Source organism: Cydia strobilella, chromosome 14 (assembly GCF_947568885.1).
Source record: "Cydia strobilella chromosome 14, ilCydStro3.1, whole genome shotgun sequence".
NCBI classification, from domain to species: domain Eukaryota; kingdom Metazoa; phylum Arthropoda; class Insecta; order Lepidoptera; family Tortricidae; genus Cydia; species Cydia strobilella.
The window spans coordinates 5261630-5282561 of record NC_086054.1 but is presented as its reverse complement, the minus strand read 5'-3'; the positions used below and the strand labels follow the sequence as shown (position 1 = coordinate 5282561).

The 20932-nt window shown below is 40.8% G+C and overlaps 1 protein-coding gene across 2 annotated transcripts in view; it reads left to right on the top strand.

Annotated features, from left to right (window-relative positions):
* Window positions 1–20932, top strand: part of LOC134747100 (uncharacterized) — a 64415-nt gene that overhangs the window by 31306 nt on the left and 12177 nt on the right. For both annotated transcript variants that reach the window (XM_063681666.1, XM_063681665.1), the window contains exons 43-64: window positions 313–511; window positions 803–1004; window positions 1450–1647; window positions 2389–2550; window positions 2950–3061; window positions 3589–3827; window positions 4508–4671; window positions 5420–5564; window positions 6710–6853; window positions 6975–7080; window positions 7684–7826; window positions 8508–8711; window positions 10192–10372; window positions 10562–10674; window positions 14853–15000; window positions 15523–15630; window positions 16361–16512; window positions 17490–17632; window positions 18207–18364; window positions 18918–19059; window positions 19834–19931; window positions 20608–20756. In XM_063681666.1, the coding sequence (XP_063537736.1) occupies window positions 313–511; window positions 803–1004; window positions 1450–1647; window positions 2389–2550; window positions 2950–3061; window positions 3589–3827; window positions 4508–4671; window positions 5420–5564; window positions 6710–6853; window positions 6975–7080; window positions 7684–7826; window positions 8508–8711; window positions 10192–10372; window positions 10562–10674; window positions 14853–15000; window positions 15523–15630; window positions 16361–16512; window positions 17490–17632; window positions 18207–18364; window positions 18918–19059; window positions 19834–19931; window positions 20608–20756 (3410 nt within the window). The remainder of the gene's footprint in view (window positions 1–312; window positions 512–802; window positions 1005–1449; window positions 1648–2388; window positions 2551–2949; window positions 3062–3588; window positions 3828–4507; window positions 4672–5419; window positions 5565–6709; window positions 6854–6974; window positions 7081–7683; window positions 7827–8507; window positions 8712–10191; window positions 10373–10561; window positions 10675–14852; window positions 15001–15522; window positions 15631–16360; window positions 16513–17489; window positions 17633–18206; window positions 18365–18917; window positions 19060–19833; window positions 19932–20607; window positions 20757–20932) is intronic.

Here is a 20932-nt window from a genome sequence, read left to right as displayed (position 1 = left end):
CCTATTGGCGCGGCGTGTAAATGTCTAAGTTTAGAATTCTAAAAAAGCCACAACTTACACCAAACAATTTAAGAGAGCGTGCATAAAATGCAGGAGACAGCACCTGCATTGGCGTGAAGTGCAAAGTGCCAAGTTTAGGGTTTTTTATGTATGTAGGTCTCAAAGTTGGCAGAACCTCCGACGCGCACAAAGGAAGTAGTAGATATATTGCCAAGGAAATTTAAGATTTTCCCATAGTATATATTTATTTACCAAGTCTTTCAGAGGTAACTACTTAATGTATCTAACCTCAAAAACCTCATTTGTTTCCAGTGCCTCTCGGTGTCGACAGCGTTTTCCTACTCCCTGCTATTCATAGCCCGTTTAGAAGCCATTGGTGTCGGCGCGCACTGGTCTGACCTCTGGTCTTCGCAACCAGGCGACGGCATGAGCATTGGACTGGCAGCTATCATGATGTTGACAGACGGACTGCTTTATTTGGCTATTGGATGGCTGATTGACAGATATTTTGGTAAGTAGTTTTGTAAACATCCCTTCATAGCGTGTTTAGAAGCTGTTGGTATCGGCGCGCACTGGTCTGACCTCTGGGCCTCCCAACCTGGCGATGGCAAAGAACTCTCTGTTATTTACAGGGTAATATTAGCGGTAGTTCGTAGGCAGACCTTTGGTCTTACCAACCCTTTTAAACGTGTACACTCATTTTAAGAACCCCCTAGGAAATTTTTCTTAAGAAATCCTTGAATATTTTTTCGAAGTTTCTTGAACAAGTCAACCCTAACCAACCAACCTTAACCAATTGCAGGTTTAAAAACCCTCAGCAGCAGCATAACCTACACGACGACGACCAGCGAGAAGGCCGGAGTAAGCATCGTGAACGTGACCAAGATATACGGCGAACGCTCCCGCCGACCCAAGCTGGCGCTCGATAATGTATCCATAGAGCTGCATAAGGGACAGGTCACTACGCTGCTGGGGCATAATGGCGCTGGAAAGACTACACTCACGTAAGTAAACAAATTTCGTATCCATTGACGTTTTGGCATTGAATTTGATTATAAAATTATCGAATTCAAACTATCGTGAGACTTAGCTAACTTAGCGGTTTCACCCACGTATTTTTAGTCACTCGCGCGACATGTTTTGTAGAGCCTAGGTCTCTATTTTCAAGAACTAACAGTGCCTGAGTGAGTAGCGGTCACGATGGGCAGGCGTATAATACAATTTATCATAAGTATAAAAATCTAAGATAAAATGAATGCAAAGAAACCAAAGTATTAGTTGGTCAAACCAAATTGGCAGTAAGTAAGAACAAAAAAAAACTATACTCACCCTTTTCTTTTGGGCGCTAGTACTAGTGTAAGACAAAGATAGTATGAGTCTCTCTGTCTATGTTTGAAATGAGACAGTCCTTTGACAAACTATATAAAATAATACGTGTATTTTTTCCAGAAATATCCTAACGGGCATGCTAAAGCCAACCAGAGGGCACGTGACCATCCGATCCGAGCTGGCCGGCGGGACCCGCTTCGGCGTATGTCCGCAACGGGACGTATTGTTCCCGTGTCTGTCCGCCCGAGAACATATAGCATTGTACGCGCAACTCAAGACAGGGAAACCGCTGCGGGATGTTCAGGATGAAATAAACAGGTATTGACATTTAAATTTACAGGTATTGAAAGCCAACTAAACGTGAAGAAATCTAAACTAGCAGACGTAAAAGTGATCGCGGCCTTGCAAGAAGTTTTACAAACGTTTGTTCTTCTGCTAATCCATTGTGGCTTTAAAAATACAAATAATTTAGTGTATGAAAGTGACTGTTATTAGGTAACTAGCTTTTGCCCGCGACTTCGTCTGCGCGGAGTGGCTTTTTATCGATTTCCCCATACAAACGTTAACCCCCCCCCCCCCTTTCACCCCCTTAAAGGATGACTTCTGGGATAAAAACCCTATGTCCTTCCCCGGGACTGCTAATCATAATCTTTATTGTCTGTGAGAAATGGGTACATTGCACAGTAATTACTAATACTAAACTATACTCAAACTATACTAAACTCAAACTGTCTCGATACCAAATTTCAACTAAATCGGTTCAGCGGTTTAAGCGTGAAGAGGTAACAGACAGACAGACACATTTTCGCATTTATAATATTAGAATGGACAAACTATCGCACTGCAAAAGGGAGGCCAAACGAGAAGTTGCACATGCTAGAGCACAATGCGATGATGACTTCTGCAGCAGGCTGGAAAAAGCTAAGGATGACAGAGAACTTTTGATTGTATTCGGACATTCAATATTTTCTTTCTACTTGGCCTTGGCCCTTGGCTGTAACTTCACGAAATTCTTGATACCTACCTATTGTGTGTTTTGATGTTTTATCATTACTCCAGCATGCTCCTCGTGCTGTCGCTGGGCCCGCACGCCGAGCACCCGGCGAGCAAGTTGTCGGGCGGCACGCGGCGGCGCGTGTGCGTGGCGCTGGCGTTCGTGGGGCGGCCCGACCTGGTGGCGCTGGACGAACCGGCGGCTGGCGTCGACCCTGCGGCGAGGAGGTACGACTGACCATATCAAAAGACACGGTTCAAACATACGGTTATATTCGGAAGAATCCATCAACCTTGGCACGCATGTCTGTCACTGGTGGAAAATATTTCGACCCTCCGTTTACCCTTTTTTCCGGATGAAAATGTTTTAAGCTAACCAAAACTAAAATTACACAACTGGGACTAAATTATTTTATTAAATATTTTGATATGTGATCCGGTCTTCACCACTGGATGGCTTCGTCACTTTTTTCTATTTCACTTTAGAATTATTATTATTTTAGTTTTGGAATTTTAATTCTTTTTGGTTTCCAATTCCTAAGTTAACTTTAGCTATCTGTTAAAGTTTCTAAATTTTCCTCTCTACTCCATTTCGATTTTAAGTGTAATAATAATTGTTTGACGCAGGGATATCTGGTCAATGATCTTGAAGCTAAAAGAGGACAGGACTGTTCTGCTGACTACTCATCATCTGGATGAAGCCGAATTCTTGAGCGACCAGGTCGTCATCATGCACAAGGTAAATAAACAATCACTATATACAAAATTCAACAATTCAAATTCGATTCAACGGAGCCACGCCGTTTTGTCGCCTAAATAGTGTTTAGTTTTTAAGTTTATAAAATGCATATATATGTTAGTCTGTAAGGTATTTGTAATATGAGCCCTGTTGCCTGATTTAAATTTTTAAATAAATAAAAATAACTGACATACTACCGGTATTAAAGTGATCGGCCACTTACAGATGAGCACATGACTACTTAGGTACATGACACAGATGCAGATGATCACATGTAGTATAAAATAGCCTAAGATGCAACTGAGAGTTGATACCCTCAGCGTAATGTTTTGTTCATTACTGCAGAGATGCGTCATAAGCATGGGCGCAACTGAAATAAGCGCTGCGTTCCCATACTAAATCAATATAGGTACAGAAGTGCGACTTGTCTTAAGTAAATACCCCATCTTGCAGTTGAAGTGATTTGTGGTCTTACATAAAACAGTCCTTTAACTCTTTGGCATTAATAACCTTTTCCTCTTTTCTAGGGTCAAATCCACACAATGGGGAGCCCAATCGAGATCAAACGCAGCCTCGGCAACGGTTACAAGCTGACCGTAACATACCCCCACGACGAGGAATGGAGGGAGGAAGACTTGGAGGAGAAGACCAAGAGAGTGCTGGCTACAGTGAGGGATGTGGTCAGGAACGCGCAGATTGTGGATGTGGACGGACTGGAGGTGGAGATTGTACTGCCGTTCTTTGATGCTAATGGGTTGAATAATGAGTAAGTTTGTGTAGTTGTCAAGCGGACCCCAGGCTCCCATGAGCCGTGGCATAATGCAGGCATAACGCTAGGAAGAAGAGAAGAAGTTGTATTTGACTCGTTGACTGTCTGTAATAAAACCTTCCTAGTGGAATTTGACCCGTTTCCCGATCTTCAACTACACATATCATTTGTGTCATGTTTTGGTTTTTGCTGTCTTGACCCCCGTGTAGTGAAAAGGTTGTGTGTGTGAATTGTAGAATGTAGCACAGGGGTCCCTAAATATAGACGTTCGCGTTGTCAAGTTTAAGTTTTCAATTTAGGTCACAAGGTGGCATATCCTCCAACGGAAGAAACTGTAGGGAGCACCACTTGCTTATTAGCGTGAAGTGACAGTGTCATATACTGATTTAAACTAACACAATTTTTTTTTGTGTGTGTTTTTTTGTAAGTTTGTACGCGATTAAATCCCGTGTTAGTTTTAAAAATTATGACAGTGTCATGTTTAAATTTTCAATGTAGGATGCAGATTGATAGACCCTACAACGCGTACTGTATAGAGGATACAGTGTGAAAAAGACACTGAGTACTTGAGTACGAGAATGCCACCTCGGCAAAGATGCTTACTTATTTTTCTGTGGTAATACTTAGCTATTTCATACGTTATTCTATGCAATTAATTACCATATTTCTTGTTACAGCTTCCACAAAGTATGCACCACGCTAGAATCCCGTCAGTCTGAGCTAGGTTTCTCAGCCTTCGCCATGGACTGCAGTTCGCTGGAGCAGGTGTTCTTCAACATCACGTCGCAGGCCGACGCGCCGCAGACGGACTACGGGACCGCGTCTTCTTCCGACTCCGGAGGTATGCGTTAACTTATTTGAAATTAAAATAATATAAACTCAGCCAAAAATATCATCGTTGTGTGCCGGTTTGAAACTCTAACCTTTAGTACTTTACTGAAATTGAATCACAAGGAAATGAAACAATAAGAAAATTTAAATGTAGGTGAACCTTTAAATGTAGGCCTCCCAATGTTTATCTGAGGATGTAAATTGACTGAAATTATTATCAAATTCTTACCACACCCAGTGTGTGTGTGTGTTTGACAATTAATCTTCTTCCTCGCGTTATTCCTGCATTTTGCCACGCACGGGTCATGGGAGCCTGGGGTCCGCTTGACAACTAATCCTAAGAATTGGCGTAGGCGTGTTGGACAATTAATAAAAACAAATAACTCTATACTTATATATTCTGCCCCTGGTGGGGCATCTATAAAAGCAATATAACATATGTAACAACCATTCGTAAACTCATTCAATGCTTACCGTATTTTCGCACAACAAATTCCAAATTCAAACTTATTTTCCAATAGCTGTTGCGCGTGGAGGGACAGTATTAAGTGTCATAAAGAAAACGTATTAGAGTTAGACCAAGAAAAGTCTGCAGAGATTTTGACAGCACACGCACTGCCAGTGTTATTTATTTATACGTCATATATAATTTCATAGAAGTTTGACGTTTAAAATAACACCTGCACTGCGTGTGCTGTCAAAATCTCTGCAGACTTCTCTTGGTTTAACTCTAGGTATTTTGGGAATGACATTTCCAGAGAGTCCATCGAAGAGTACGTCAAGCGCCAGCATCAAAACAGATCGAGCACCGCTGGTGGACGGTTCGGGCGCTCTTACTGCGGGAATCACGAGTCAAATGCGAGCCATGTTACGTGCGCGATGGCTCCACTACACCAGAAACAGGTAACACGTCACATCACTGATGAACGAATCAGATAGAGACAGTGCGTGTTGAAAGGTCTGCCATCTCGTGACCTGAATGGAAAGCGAAAACGATTCACGCTTCTAAGCAGATGCTGACCCCTACGCTTCACGCTTGCTCTACTTCGCATAGTAGAGTCTGCCATCTAGTGGCTTAAATCTAATAAAAACCGGCAAAGTGCGAGTCGGACTCGCGCACGAAGGGTTCCGTACCATTACGCAAAGCACGGCAAAAAAATCACGTTTGTTGTATGGGAGCCCCCCTTAAATATTCATTATATTCTGTTTTTAGTATTTGTTGTTTTAGCGGCAACAAAAATACACCATCTGTGAAGATTTCAATTGTCTAGCTATCACGGTTCATAAGATATAGCCTGGTGACAGACGGACAGACGGACAGCGGAGTCTTAGTAATAGGGTCCCGTTTTTACCCTTTGGGTACGGAACCCTAAAAATGGATACCTGACATAACGCTTCGCGCCAATGTATAGGGGGCTTCTGCGCTGCCGTCTATAGTTCTGCACGCTCCCTATATAACTGCAGTGGATAGCTCGGCAGTAGGGATTGGCACATGAATATGCGAGGAAGGCAACCGTCAGAGGAACATGGCAGCATGAGTGAATCTTATCACAGCGCTGAAATGATGGGCACGAGGGTTCGTGCTCATCATTTCAGCTTTTAACGTGGGTTAAAGACGTTAAAGTTAATCCACTCCTCATGTATAACATTACCGAAATATAGTGTTTATCCCCTTCTCCGCCGAGCACGAAGTTTTTAGCAGATTATTTTAGTGCCAACTCCCAACCAAGTTCGTTTAGAAAGGATTTGAATCATCGTCCTGTGCTGCAGTTTCTACCATTAGCCTTGGATTAGTACTGGTTAGTGAGCTCTCAGGTGGCTGAAGTGGCGTATTTTATTAGACATTGTACGACCATATTAACTGCAAGTAAGTAACCCTCCGAAAAAAATGTATCTAATAATAACTGCCGGTGGTTGACTTTTAAACCATCACGTTTAGGGCAGAACTCCATTTCATTATTTTGAGTACATGGTGGCTAATCATCCATTTGGGTGAATGGACCAAAGCTGTGGTTGGCCAAGATGATATGAAATGATATTTTCCACAGATGGCTGCTCTTCCTTCTACTGGTGCTGCCATCTCTGTTCGTGATCATCGCCATGGGCTTTTCCATGATCCGGCCGCCAGCGGACAATGAAATTCCTCTAAGGCTGCATCCTGATTTATACCCTGATGCTACCCAGTTTCTAGTGTAAGCTCAACTGTTTTTCCTTAGCGATTTCCTAATATCGAAGTTATCTAAATATGTAACCTCAGCACGAGATAGACTACCCGTCTTTTTTAACATTAAAGACTAGAATTATTTCTTCCAGACCGCAGCCCGCAATGTATTCAAAGGACATGGATCCATCGTTTGTACAACGAGTATTGGACGAGTTGCAGTATCAGAAAGGCGATACCAGGAATTGGACCAGTCAAGTAAGGAACTTCAAAGTTGAATAAAATAAACACAAAGATATAGCAAAGTTAATTCTTCGAGCAACACCGGCTTCCGACACGTCGGAAGGGAGGAGCCCAAGCGATATCTTACCGTACAAATCGTTTTGCCATTTTTTTGCGGGGGGAAACACAGTCGCATGTCTCACTCACTACATACAAAATCCGTTCTGTAATGACGACACAAATACAAAGAAAATGACACACGTCAAAGACAAATCTTGCACACCTCGATCTCTTTTCGTGTACGGATGAGTCCAGTTGGGCATGTGCTTCGGCAGGGGAAATACTGCGAATGCCGACTCCCTTCCCGGTGTTGCTCGAAGTATTTATTCATTCATTTTTAGGGTTCCGTGCCCAAAGGGTAAAAACGGGACCCTATTACTAAGACTCCTCTGTCCGTCTGTCTGTCACCAGGCTGTATCTTATCAACCGTGATAGCTAGACAGTTGAAATTTTCACAGATGATGTATTTCTGTTGCAGCTATAACAACAAATACTAAAAAGTATGGAAGTCTCGGTGGGCGAGTCCGACTCGCACTTGTCTGGTTTTTTTATTTATTTATTAATACATTTTGGCTCCAGGATTCACCCGAATGTAAATGCGAGATACGACAAGTGTGCAACATTACCGAGAGACCGACTCTTCCGGAAATGATGCTTCTGCCCGATGCTGACACTCTCAATCATTGGCTAATCGATTCACAAGAGATATATATTGAGAAACGGTAAGTGTTCATCGACACAATATGAAACAAGTACGTAACACTAGATGGAAAGGAAATTAGAAATATACTGTTTTTATTAATTACACAATACAAGAAAGTACAAATGGTGGGTTTAAATCCCTGTTGCGGTTATAACATACTGTATTACTTAGGTGTAACGCAAAAAGACTTCACGCAGACTATTTTTTTATTCTATCAGAATAGACGACCATTTTAGCCTAGTCTTTATGTCGAATATGAATTTGTTGCCGAGGTATAGAAATTACTTTATAGAGAAATACGTAGACGTAAGAACACGTAAACGAACATTTTACACATTTTACAGTCGTATGGTTTGAAACCATACTATTGTAAAATGTGCTAAAATTTCTTCTGTATTATCTTTTTTTTACCTCGGAAGTAGGTAAGCTTTGTGTCCGTGTTGTGTATTTTTTAAATGTTGTGTCGTTTTCAAGCAAAAGGTACCACATTTTACTCCGACAGGTTATTTGTATAAAGATGCAAGCAAATTTCGTCCTTTTGCTTGAAATCGTCACATATGTACTATGTAGTAGGTTAGATAGGATAAGAAACATTTGTAGAAAATTCTCATACAGTGCTCTTGCACCGAACAACATAAACTGTTGAAGCTTACAGAACATGACCTAATTTACCACAAACTGATAATGGTTGTCCTTCCAGCTACGGCGGGTACTCGTCAGCCTTCAAGAACAACGTGAGCAACCTCGTGGCGTGGTACAACAACAAGGGCCACCACGCGCTGCCGAGCTTCGTGAACGGCCTCCACGCGGCCGCGCTGCGCGCCGTGGCGGGCGCGGGCGCGGGCATCGCTGCCTACTCGCACCCGCTCAAGATATCGCACGAGCAGCTTAGCAAGTCCACTTTGTAAGTACGAGTACCAGCAGGGGTGCCAAACTCCTCCTTTCCGGTATAGGGTATTTGACTACTAGTCAAATCAGTTTCTTTTTTCGAACTTTCAAAACGATCTTGCTACTATGGAATTTATATGAAACACTAGCATGTGACGTCACAATCAAATTACCTACCTACTCTTTATAGTTTTATACGGGTTTTAATATAGAAATAGTGTATAAAAATAACTGCTGTCCACGTTTCTCTATTAATCTTCTTGTGCTTTATTTAGTAGTAGTAGTAAATCACTTTATTGTACAAAATAAATGCATTAATTAATTTATTTCATGCATGTTGTAAAATAAGTTATTTTAGATACAATCAAATACCCTATTCTCGGCTCCGTTCGGCTCAGCATTGCTCCGAGCAATTATTAGGGTTGACACAACTTGACGTCCCTTTGCGTACACGACCAACAGATAAGATAATGACTTGAATTTTGACAACCCTAAATAGCTGAAAAGGATAGTGTCATACATTAAAAAGGGTCAGCATGATTCGTCCCTGTACAGCGGTACAGGGACGAATCATGCTGACCCTGAGTTTGACAGCGGTCAAACTTCGGTTTTGTAGGAAGTTTATAGTACTATTATTTATTCTGTGGTACCAGTATTGTATAGAAGCCCTTTAAACAGCGACGGAATACGTGTAGACGAATCTCTCGGTACATTCTTGACATCCAAAACTGGTTCATATATTACACTGACAGTTATCCCTTCTCCACAAATTTACCCCGTCCGCAACCTTGAATATAACCCAATATACATTTTCCCGCTATAAAAAAACCATTTTGATGACTTCTTCTTGAAACACATTGTCTATTATGACATAAACGATATCAAAGCAATCGAATTGTCCAGCCGTTTAACCAGCAGCGATCGGCGTGAAACGAGTATTGTGAACAGCCAGTAATCAACGATATTATATGCATTTCCTTTATTCAAACGGAATCTTCACTTATTCTTGCGCGAGAAAATAGTTCATCGCTAGTCGTTTTAAACGCCACTCGTCGAACGTTATTATTATTGGGTGATCTATTATTGTGATTCTTTAAAGTTCATTACTAATGTCCGTTGAGTCCAGAAAATTCCAGATGCTTTTGGGCCGTAATGTTCTGTACCTCATAAGGGTTGCAGTACGTGCCGCCCTAGGTGGGTACTTCTTTTTGACATTAGTGGTCCACGGGAGCAGAGAATGTGCATTGCAGTCTCCTTTGACTCCTGCATGTCGCATCTTGTTTCTTTCCAATTTGAAACATGTGTTTGTTCACTTACAGTGTCCAGTCAGTATTCTAGTCACTGCGCAGGTTTTGTGTCTTGTGCCCTAGAAGCTCCTTAGCAGTTTTGCTGTTGAACCCTTTGATTTGAGCTTTCGATAGTGTTCTTGTCCTTTGACGAACTTCCACCAATCGATTGCTCTACGGGCGTCTATTTTAACTTTATTATTTTTTCAGATTACAACACGTAGCCGACGCAGGCATATCCGGCATGCTGCTAGTGGCATACAGCTTGGTGACGGCGGGGGCGGCCGTGTACCTCGTCAGCAACCGGACCAGTCAGCAAAAACGACTGCAGCTGCTGACCGGCGTCAGCCCCGCGGCGTACTGGGCGGCCGCACTCCTGTGGGACATGGCTGTAAGTCAATTAGTATTAGAAAAATTAAAAATAATTATTTACGATACAAGTGCGGAAAAGAGGAAATTCGAAACGAGTGGCGATAAATTAAAACACGACCGCAGTGAGTGTTTCAAATCGACACGAGTTGCGAATGCGAATGGTCTTTCGGTGTGGATGGTAATTAAATTAATAAAATATAATTTCCAGATCATGGTGGTGAACATAATCATATCTGTGTGCGTGCTCGAAGCGTTTGGATTCCCTGTGTTCGTGGCCAAAAGTAATCTGCCCGCTATCTGCTTACTACTTCTTCTATTTGGGTAAGTTTTGGGTAAAATTGAAATTGAAATTGAAATTGACCAGAGACCGCATTAATGGCTCAAATTTAAAAGTATCGATATACCTACGCAACCTAGAATATTAGCATTATATAGCGCCTATCGCCTATCCTATTAAGCACTGAAAATTAAGGTAGGGTATCTATTGCTCACTTCTCTCCATTGCTCTTTGGGTTCTTATGATCCTAAGTTGGATTGTTTTTGAGTATGTCCATGTTTGGCAGCCGTAAAGCAGGCATGGCAAGAGGCAGGTGTCCATGACAATTTTCTTCATATGTAGACTGTAGTTGCCCTTCAGAACCTCCTTTAGTGACCAAAGAGCAATGGAGAGAAGTATCCTTAAAATAAGGAAGATACATAAAATTAACAGCAAAAAAATTAGGCAAAAGACCAGAGTAGTCGATACTCTCACACAAGCTTTATCCCTAAAATGGCGCTGGGCTGGCCACATATCACGCTATACTGACAAAAGGTGGACCATAGAAACAACAAAATGGAGAGGACCACCAGGAGGGCGGCGCGCTGGCCGGCCGCAGCTGCGTTGGGCTGACGACCTATCCCAGGCTGTGGGAAAGCAATGGATGGCAATAGCTTCAAACAGAAGCAAATGGATTGAGTTGGAGGAGGCCTTCACCCAAAGAGGGGTTCACCACTAAGCAAATTAAAATAGATTCAACCTACAAATGTAACCTAAACTAAGTGTGAATAAACGGCTTTTTTATTTTATTATTATTTTATCTATTGCTCAAGGATTATGAATTTATTTATATAACGTATGTCATTATTAAATTTATGTCAAATTAGATTTTTCTATATGGCTGTAATAGTTGCTTATTTTAAAATTACTCTATTCAAAATAGTGATCTAAAAAGTTGATAATTGAGACGTCACTGCCACACAAGATGCCAGCAATATTCGGTCTCTGGCAATAATAGACAGCTAAAATTGCTGTCCTTAAAGCAGGTTTCAGCAATAGTAGCGGATGAAAGTTTCATCATGAAACAACGCGCCACGAGTATCTGGTATTCCGGATAACTTTTTTAGAATAGAATAGAATAGAATAGTTTATTTCACAATCAGATTTACAAAACATAGTTACCAGGGGCCCCCGCACTAGGTTGCACCTGTATCGCGGGGAACCAGTTACATTTGTACAACAGAATTTTTCAAATATAAATATCTAAAATTCACGTTTACAAGTATATCTTTTACAGTCTTAATTGTTCTCTATATAGAACCATCACTTTTTGTCAAGTTTTTACAGAATCTACCATTCATACTTTTGAAGCGTTGTTTGATCCGCTACTTTTGAAGCTGATTATACAAAGTACTACTTAATAAACTCGGAAACATTAAGGTGGTTCGACTAGGTTACCCAAAGCTTAAACCCCGCTAGATGGCGTCACTTTTGCAAATTTTAAGGTTTTATTTTTTTGTGGAATAGTGTTGGTATCTGTATACTTAAAAGTATGTTTAGCGCACTCTTTACATAAATATTGAACTATTATAATAAACATTGAATACTTCATTAGTGCAAAAAACACTTTTAAAGTCGACAGAGTGTGTCTGTCATGCTATTTCCTACTATTACTCACACATGCAAACAGTGTTTCCGTGATGCTTGTAGTAGACAATTTCATGCAGTATAAGTATGCTGCAATGGCGTTGCGGTATGTCCGTGGAAATACGTGCAAGAGGATTCGGGTTCGAGACTGGTACTACGTCAGGGGTACTTTTTTTTGTCCTTTTTGTGTTATCTTATGTTTCTTATACCTTTATTCTTCGAATTCTTGTCCGATTCCGATATAACCGAAATATATTTCAGTGATATTGGAAACGGCTCTAACGATTTCGATGAAATTTGCTGTAAGGGGTTCGATCTAGCTAGGTCTTATCTCTGGGAAAACGAGCATTTTTGAGTTTTTACTTATGTTTTCTTTTTCTCCCAGATATTCAGTATTATTAATAAATTAGTTTATAACGTTTTATAAAAATATGTGACGTTTTGAACTAAAAGGTAGCACATTGTCGGTTGTCGATTAGGTTGATTTCATTTTGAAGCTTTATGGAAATATGACAACAATAAGTAGGTACCCGTTTGGTTGAAAACGCCACATATATTGAAAACCTGACTTTCACAAATCTCACCTTTTTGGGTTCTTCCAACTCAGAAAGGATGGAGAATACTGACGATTCTTAGTAGCACTAGCCCAAGGAAGTCCAGGTTTGTAAGTGTCAGGTATCAGTTTTTTTAAAGCGCTAAATATAGTTCTACAAGTAAAGCAATCCCTTACTGCCCAGCCTCTATAGTATTTTTCAAACTAGAAGGGTACGATGATAGATTTCATCTCCATACAATTTATAACCTATTAATGCCAAATGTTGCAAAATTATATTGAATTGAGATCTATCATCGTACCCTTGCAGTTTGAAATAGTTATTTACGATACAAGTGCGGAAAAGAGAAAATTCGAAACGAGTGGCGACAGATTAAAACACGACCGCAGAGAGTGTTTTAAATCGACACGAGTTGCGAATTACCTATTCGCACGTGTATCGTACAACGTTTTACAGTACATATGGCCCTTTAAACTTTCGACATATGCATGAAAAGTGCTCTTTACGCACTAGGGCGAGAAAGTTGCACCATATGTACTGTAAAATACTTTTTAGTACATATGGTGCTACATATACGTTACCGCCCTAGTGCGGTAATTAGTACAATACGTGCATATGTCGAAAATGTAAAGGGCCATAATTATGTACTGTAAAACGTTGTACAATACACGTGCGAAAAGGTAATTCGCAACTCGTGTCGATTAAAACATTTCCTTCGGTCGTGTTTCAATTTATCGCCACTCGTTGCCAATTTCCTACTTTTCGCACTTGTATCGTAATGTACTAATAATAAAGTAGTAATTGTAAAATAAAATTAAAACTTTTTTTATTTTATTTTTTTGGATTCAAGTAGGTACAGTGAGTAACAACATTGCATGGCCTTCTAATTATAACTATTATAGAAAACGGGATATTTATCATGTTTATTTATATTATTTATTTCTCGATATTTTGGCCGGTCTTGCAAGACCAGTCGTTGTGGAGATCCCTGGGGAGGCCTATGTCCAGCAGTGGATGTCTTGTTGGTGTAGATGGATTCACACAACAAATGAAATAACATTTTTTCATATTTGTTATCCGTAGTTGTCCCTGTACCTGAAAGAAAAATAATATCATGATAGCACAAAATCTCTAATGTTATAGGAAGAAAGATGACGCAACAATATGGATTCTAATAAAGTTATCATTTACTTACCTAGTAATAATTGTGTTTTTCATTCATAGACAAAATTCCATAATTTTCATCCCCACGAAATGTTTTATTTTACTTTATTGCAGTGAGGATGTCCTGATTTTTTCTGGCTAATGAAGGAAAACATTTTATTTCCAAGAATGCCTCTTCATTTTGCACAATACCTAAAAAACCTAGAGTTAGTGACACATTGACTATTCGGCAACCAAAACAGTAATAATTACACATATAGGTATTGTTCACTGCTTATATTACGGAAGAAGTGAGAATTATTTTCTAAAAAGATCGGCACGAGAAAATTACAATGTACAATGAAGGAATGAAACTGTACCTACCTTACGAAACTTCACCATCATGAATTCCGCTTCAATTGAGTCTGAATTTTTCTGGATTTTCGCGGACCAGAACACCGATGATTTTTGTAACTTGATTTAGACGTTGCTATCATTTTCAGTTTATACAAACAAATTGATGTCACAATAAACATGACCCTATGTGTCAGTGTCAACACTGTCAAATAAAAATGCACTAAACATGACGGCACTGCAAATCCTGCCAGGTCGGCCAGGCAACGTCGCCAACGTCATAGAGTGGCAACGCCGCACGCAACGTATTTGTACACGACATTTGTGACACACACATACGTAAAATTGATGAAAAAATTACGTTGATTTATGTATGATTTCTGTATGAAACAAAGTTTTTCTATTAATTTAGCGCAAACGAATATTCGAAAGTAGATAAATGAGCAAATATTTGTGTAGTAATAGTGTGTAGTGCCTTAATTAAAGCAGATTGAATTTTGTATGAAAATCGAACCACCTTAAGTGACTTTTCATTGACTTCTCAGCTATTCCTGCGGGAATTTGGTCCACGTGCTTGAGAAGTGGTTCACGGACCCCAGCCTCGCGAACATGGTCATCTTCTGCGCCAACGTGTTCCTCGGCCTCTCCGGCATCACAATATTGCTCATTATGGACATCATCTCTGAATCACAGGTTCGGTGAACATTGTTTATTAAAATAAATTAATAACAACACAGTTTGGTAATTATAATAAGAAAGCAGACATTTTTAGTTCTACGTTTTTCTTCATACAGCGATTTTTTAAACATTTATTCTGTGGTATTTTATCCTAAAGTAAATTTTTTCCTATCCCGGAAGGCATAAAAATAATATCGAAATTTCAATTCCTGCGGCGGTAGCACGGTCGCATTTTTATCGCGTGTCACCATGCCTGTCACGTTCTAACAAGTATGTGAGTGCGAAAGTGACGGGCATAGTGACAGGCGATAAAAATGGAACCATCCTGCGCCCGCTGTTATCGTATATGCCCTTCGGGCTTAGCTTGCTTATTTCAGTTTATTCTACGCATAAGAGCCATAGGAAAATGAGCTGGAATTTGAAATTTACTGCCCGAAAATACGGTATTACTGAATGAGTTTTCAAATAGCTGTTACGGGCGTTACACGTGATGGGGTTTTTTTTTATTTGTCACTCATTCATGATGTTTGTTGACAGGCGACGGACGACGCGCGGTGGGTGCTGCACAAGATATTCATGTTGTGCCCGCAGTTCATACTGGCCGACGCTTTACTGGAGATCGCCAAGAACACAGTGCAGGCACAGGTAAACTATACTAGTTTCAGTTTTGTAACATTTACAAAGATGTGCAAACAATATTGCAGGCTGTCTTGAACAAAACGACATTTTTCAATAAAGCTGCGCAATTTAAAATAACAACTAAAAAGGCCATTTAAAGAAAATGATCCTATGAAATGTTTATGAACATCCGTGCTTACGCAACTTACTTATTTAGAGCTCTTTCCCACTTACGTCCAGTTTTTTTCGGGGTACGGTTTTTGCAGTTTCCCGCTAGTAGTAGGTATACGTGCTAATATAGTAACGTTCACACGAGCATTCTGTTTGCGGGATACTGCATGTTAACTGTGTGTTATCTGTCGTGGCACCACCGAATGGGCCCTACGGAAGACCAGCGCTGGCTTTATAGCTAGCATTATGCTGAGTTGGGTCCATTTCGTGATACACACTTGATGATTTCTTCTTTTCGTGCTGTTGTTGTCTGTACATGTTCGTACTTGTGTTGTGATCGTCACGAATAAATATCTTTTTATCTTTATCTATGGTACAAAAAACTGGATCCTGCAAAAAACCGTACCCGCAAAAAACTGGACGTAAGTGGGAAACAGCTCTTAGCCGTGGACTGACTATGATTAATATACTATGACAATATACTGGATTCTATGACTTGTTATATTTTAATTAAAAGTTAATGCCAAATTAATAAATCCAGCCAGTTTTCTAAGTCCGCCTATGCTGAAAATTGTAATCTCTGCAGGTGTTAGAGCGCTTTGGTATGGACACCTACAAGGACCCGTTGTCGAGCGAACTGTTAGTGTATCACTACGCGGCGTCCGCGCTGGTCGGCACTGCGCTCATGCTGCTCAACCTGGCCATCGAATACGACTGCTTCGAGGGAATCCTGGCCAGGTAACGCCATCTATTATTGTCCTTTCCTACCCAGATATCGATTGGTAACTTAAAGGTCTTAAAGTGATGCTTAGTGACATGAGTCAAGATTTAATCAACCCACACAGTTGGAATTTGGAACATTGCGTTTTTCCTCTTCATCTTAGTTTCTCATTTAAAATAAATTGGAAAAGCGTTAATGTGTAAGCTATCAGTCATTCATTCAATGAGAAGCAGAGGCAGCTGAGACAGGTGTGGTGCGCCAGATCTGGATGCACCCTAATATTTTATTCGTTTGGTAGAAGTACCTATTATATCCTTCTAAGATCCAGCCATACAAATGAAAAGCCCAAAAATTTGCCCTGAAATTTGAACCTATAGTTTAGGGTATAGAGTTGATTTTATGTTGCTTGAAAATTGAAAGAAACAAAGCAAATGCAACTGTTCCAATTGAACATGATTTAAATTTCGTCAAACTGACTATAGTTAGGACCTTGAGCCTTAAGGAGGATAAAGTTACCCCCTTATTCACTCGGTTCGTGTCAAATTTTTCTGACTGGCTTATGTTTACTTCTGAAATCTGTGGTTTACAATAATAGGAAAGAACTGGAGCGGCATTCGACATGCGTTAAGTGACGTTTCGTGTTGAACTTCAGTTGAATGGAAGAAATCGTGTGTTGTCAAATAGGTAAATTTGACATTAGCAATCCACAGTTAGGTGACAACGAAACCAAACCGAACCACGCAGAGTTCAGAGCCATTTTAAACCGTATAGTAGTAAGAAAACAAAGTTGATTATTGTTGCATAATTTTTTCAATGAATGAGTTTTGGTGTACAACCAAATGATACTTTCCACAGTTGATGAACAAATGATTCATTCCACTGTTGAACTGATGTTGAAGCCGAAACTGACAGTTGTGCATCTCGAATAGGGCCCCTGAATTATTATTTAACGTAATTTTCAAATTTGTTAATATAAATGGAATAATTGTTCCAGGTTCCGTAGCAAAGCACTGACCGTGGACAACAACGAAATGGAAGCGGCCGACGTAGTCGCGGAGAGGAGGCGCGTGGCCGACGCCATCCTGGCCACGAGCGCGCGGGTCGTGCGACTGCCCACTATTGGGAACATTAACGCTGGTAATTCTAATTCAATTCACTCTAACTTAATTAGTGCAAAAATTTGACGCGAGAATTAACGACTAACGTGTATTTTAATGGAATGGCTCGTGCGTTCAGTTACTGTTACTATTTAAACATATTTTCTGAAGATGAGGAGCATCTTGCGGTCTCTTTAATTTTATGTCTGCAGACTTAATGTTAAGCTTTTCATAATTTTCTATGGTTTTATGTAGTTTAGATACAGGCGCAAATCTGGAGAACGACCGACTGAATTTTTTTTAAGTTTTCTGGAAAGTGTTTGTAAAAATATTTCATGAACTACATTCGTAAATGAATGAAATGCCTATGTAATGTCAAAACAAATTACAAATTTTGCGGTTTCTTTACAAGCCAAATTGTGATTATGGCTGACAGTTACATGGGGCATTTTCTATGAAAAGGGAGCTTATTGTCGATGGCGCTTACGCCGCACAGCGTCGCGCGGCACTGTACTATATCGGAGCATCGTTTATAATGGCGTAAGCGCCATCGACAATAAGGTCCCTTTTTATAGAAAATACCACATATATTATATATGTTACATTTCCCGCAGGTTTCATAGACACGGAAGGCAAGAAGAACTCAGTGAAACGAATGGTGTCGACGACGGCGGACGTGGCGCAGTGCGTGACGTTGAGCAAGCAGTACCGCGCCCTCGGCGGACCGAGGGCTGCGGTCAGCCAACTCACGCTGGGCATACCGCCGGGACAGGTATGGAACTCCCCTCATTGACATCCAAAAAACTCAATCGACCAAACTTCAAACTTATAATAGTTATAATGTACTCATTATTATTCACAACGACGGGACTTAATCGCGTAAAATAAGTTTTAAATTTACCCCCGTTGTATGTCGACCGGGTGACATCCCTAGTGCGCAAAACGTTCAAGTTAATAAACAAGACTAAGTGCGGGTAGTTCGAAAAACTCGTGCGCCTAGATGTTGATGTCAACTTTAGCCAGTCTTCTCCGAGACCACGGAGACAACGCCGTCCTCGAAACCGGAGGTAAATTTAAAACTTATTTTACGCGATTAAGGTCCTTCGTTGTGAATAATAATGAGTAAAAATCGTGAAAGTTTAAATCAGTGTTTTATAGTGTACTGTTTGCACACATTTTTTTTAATTCTCATATTGGATGCTCACACACCGCTCCGAGTGGGACATCGCTATATATGTGCATAGCTGTGTATTGCTCACACCGGAGTGATGTACAACCGAGGGTTGCTGCTGTCACAACTGTCATAATACTACCTTATCTTCCAGTGTACGGCGCTATTAGGGGAGAACGGGGCGGGCAAGTCCACCACATTCGCGATGCTCACGGGGGAGGTGCGGCCCACCAGCGGTCAGATATATCTGAACGAGGCGACCGTCTCGCCGCGGCAGCTGTGCAGCGGGTTGATCAGTAAGCTCACTTATTTATTTTCATTCTTATAACATACTTTAAAACAGTTCCGTTGTGTGTGTATAGGGAGCGTGCATAAACTGTAGGGGGCAGTACAGGAGACGTCAGATTTATGGCGCGAGGCGTAAATGTGTAATTTATGCTTGCAAAGTAGCCCACAAGATGGCAGCACTTGCTTTGGCGTGAAGTGTCAATGTACATGTGATGTACATGTTTATGGTTCCGATTCAGGCCACAAGATGGCAGACCCTCCAACGCGCACGGTCCCTATAGACATACATTTAGAAAGGATCGGTAGGTACTTTGAAAAAAAAAAGACAATGGAGCTGGAAGTTTTTAACGCCATCTTCACAAACTGCAATCGACAGACTTACTAATATAATTGTAAAACTTACAAAACTATTATGATTTTTTCCGGATGCAATAAATTTAAGCGAAGGATTTACAGTCAAAAATTTTGATATGACTCAACTGGCCCTAACTCGCGTATGGAGCACAGTGATGCTCCTTTTTAGGGTTCCGTACCCAAAGGGTAGAAACAGGACCCTATTATTAAGACTCCACTGTCCGTCTGTCCGTCACCAGGCTGTATCTCAGGAACCGTGATAGACCGAGATAGAATACATCATCTGTGAAAATTTCAGCTGTCTAGATTTCTGTTGCCGCTATAACAACAAATACTAAAAAGTACGGAGCCCTCGGTGTGCGAGTACGTCTCGCACTTGTCCGGTTTTTATTGTAAAATGTCCATAAAATTGTACGGCTTCCTTACAGGTTACTGTCCACAAAATGATGCCCTAGATCCACTCCTGACAGTACGAGAGACGCTCAGTTTCTACTGCGAGCTGCGGAGCATAGAGCAAGAAGATGAGGTAATTCTTTTGTCTTTCCAACCGACCTGTGAGGCCGAAATGCGAGGAACAGAAAATAGCTTCTACAAGGGAGCTTTTATTCCAAATTTTTATGACAGTGAATTTTTCCACTCGATTTATTTTTAAGTTTCTTGGTAAACGCTTGGTAAGCAAGCAAATAAACATTCTATCCATATAATATTCAAAGTGGGTTTCCATTTAAACATAATGGATGATTTCGCTTCCCTTTTTAGGGTTCCGTACCCAAAGGGTAAAAACGGGACCCTATTACTAAGACTCCGCTGTCCGTCTGTCTCTCTGTCACCAGGCTGTCTCATGAACCGTGATAGCTAGACAGTTGAAATTTTCACAGATGATGTATTTCTGTTGCCTCTATAACAACAAATACTAAAAAGTACGGAACCCTCGGTGCGCGAGTCCAACTCGCACTTGGTCGGTTTGTTAAACTTACATGTTGTCAGGTGACAACCAAAACTCATTAATTACCACCACAAGTTCATAGCCATAGTGAACTATATTAGTACCAAAATAAGATCGATTTTTGTTTAATATTTTTTAAGTAATTAGTGAGTTTTGGTTGTCACCTGACGATATATCAATGTGAATTGTAGGTACCAGGATATTCAGGCGTTTTGTTTCATTTAAATTTAGTTGTGTAATGATTTTGCTTGTACAGGTTATAAAGCGAACAGTGGACATGTTCGACTTGTCCAAATACGTGGAGGTGCGTACGGGCGCGCTCAGCGGCGGGAACAAGAGGAAGCTCTGTGCTGCTATCGCTTTCATGGGCAGGACCCCGTTGGTGTTACTTGACGAGCCTACTAGGTGAGTACTATGTATGTTTTTAAACTGAAATGATAATAATATATTTAGGGATGGCCAGGGGGCGCCTTAGCCTTCAGTAACAAGTGCATATAATTGGAAAATTTCGATCTATGCCGCTGTAGCCCAGTGGCCGAATGGCACAGGCACCTGCCGCGTTGGCAGAGGACGCTGGTTCG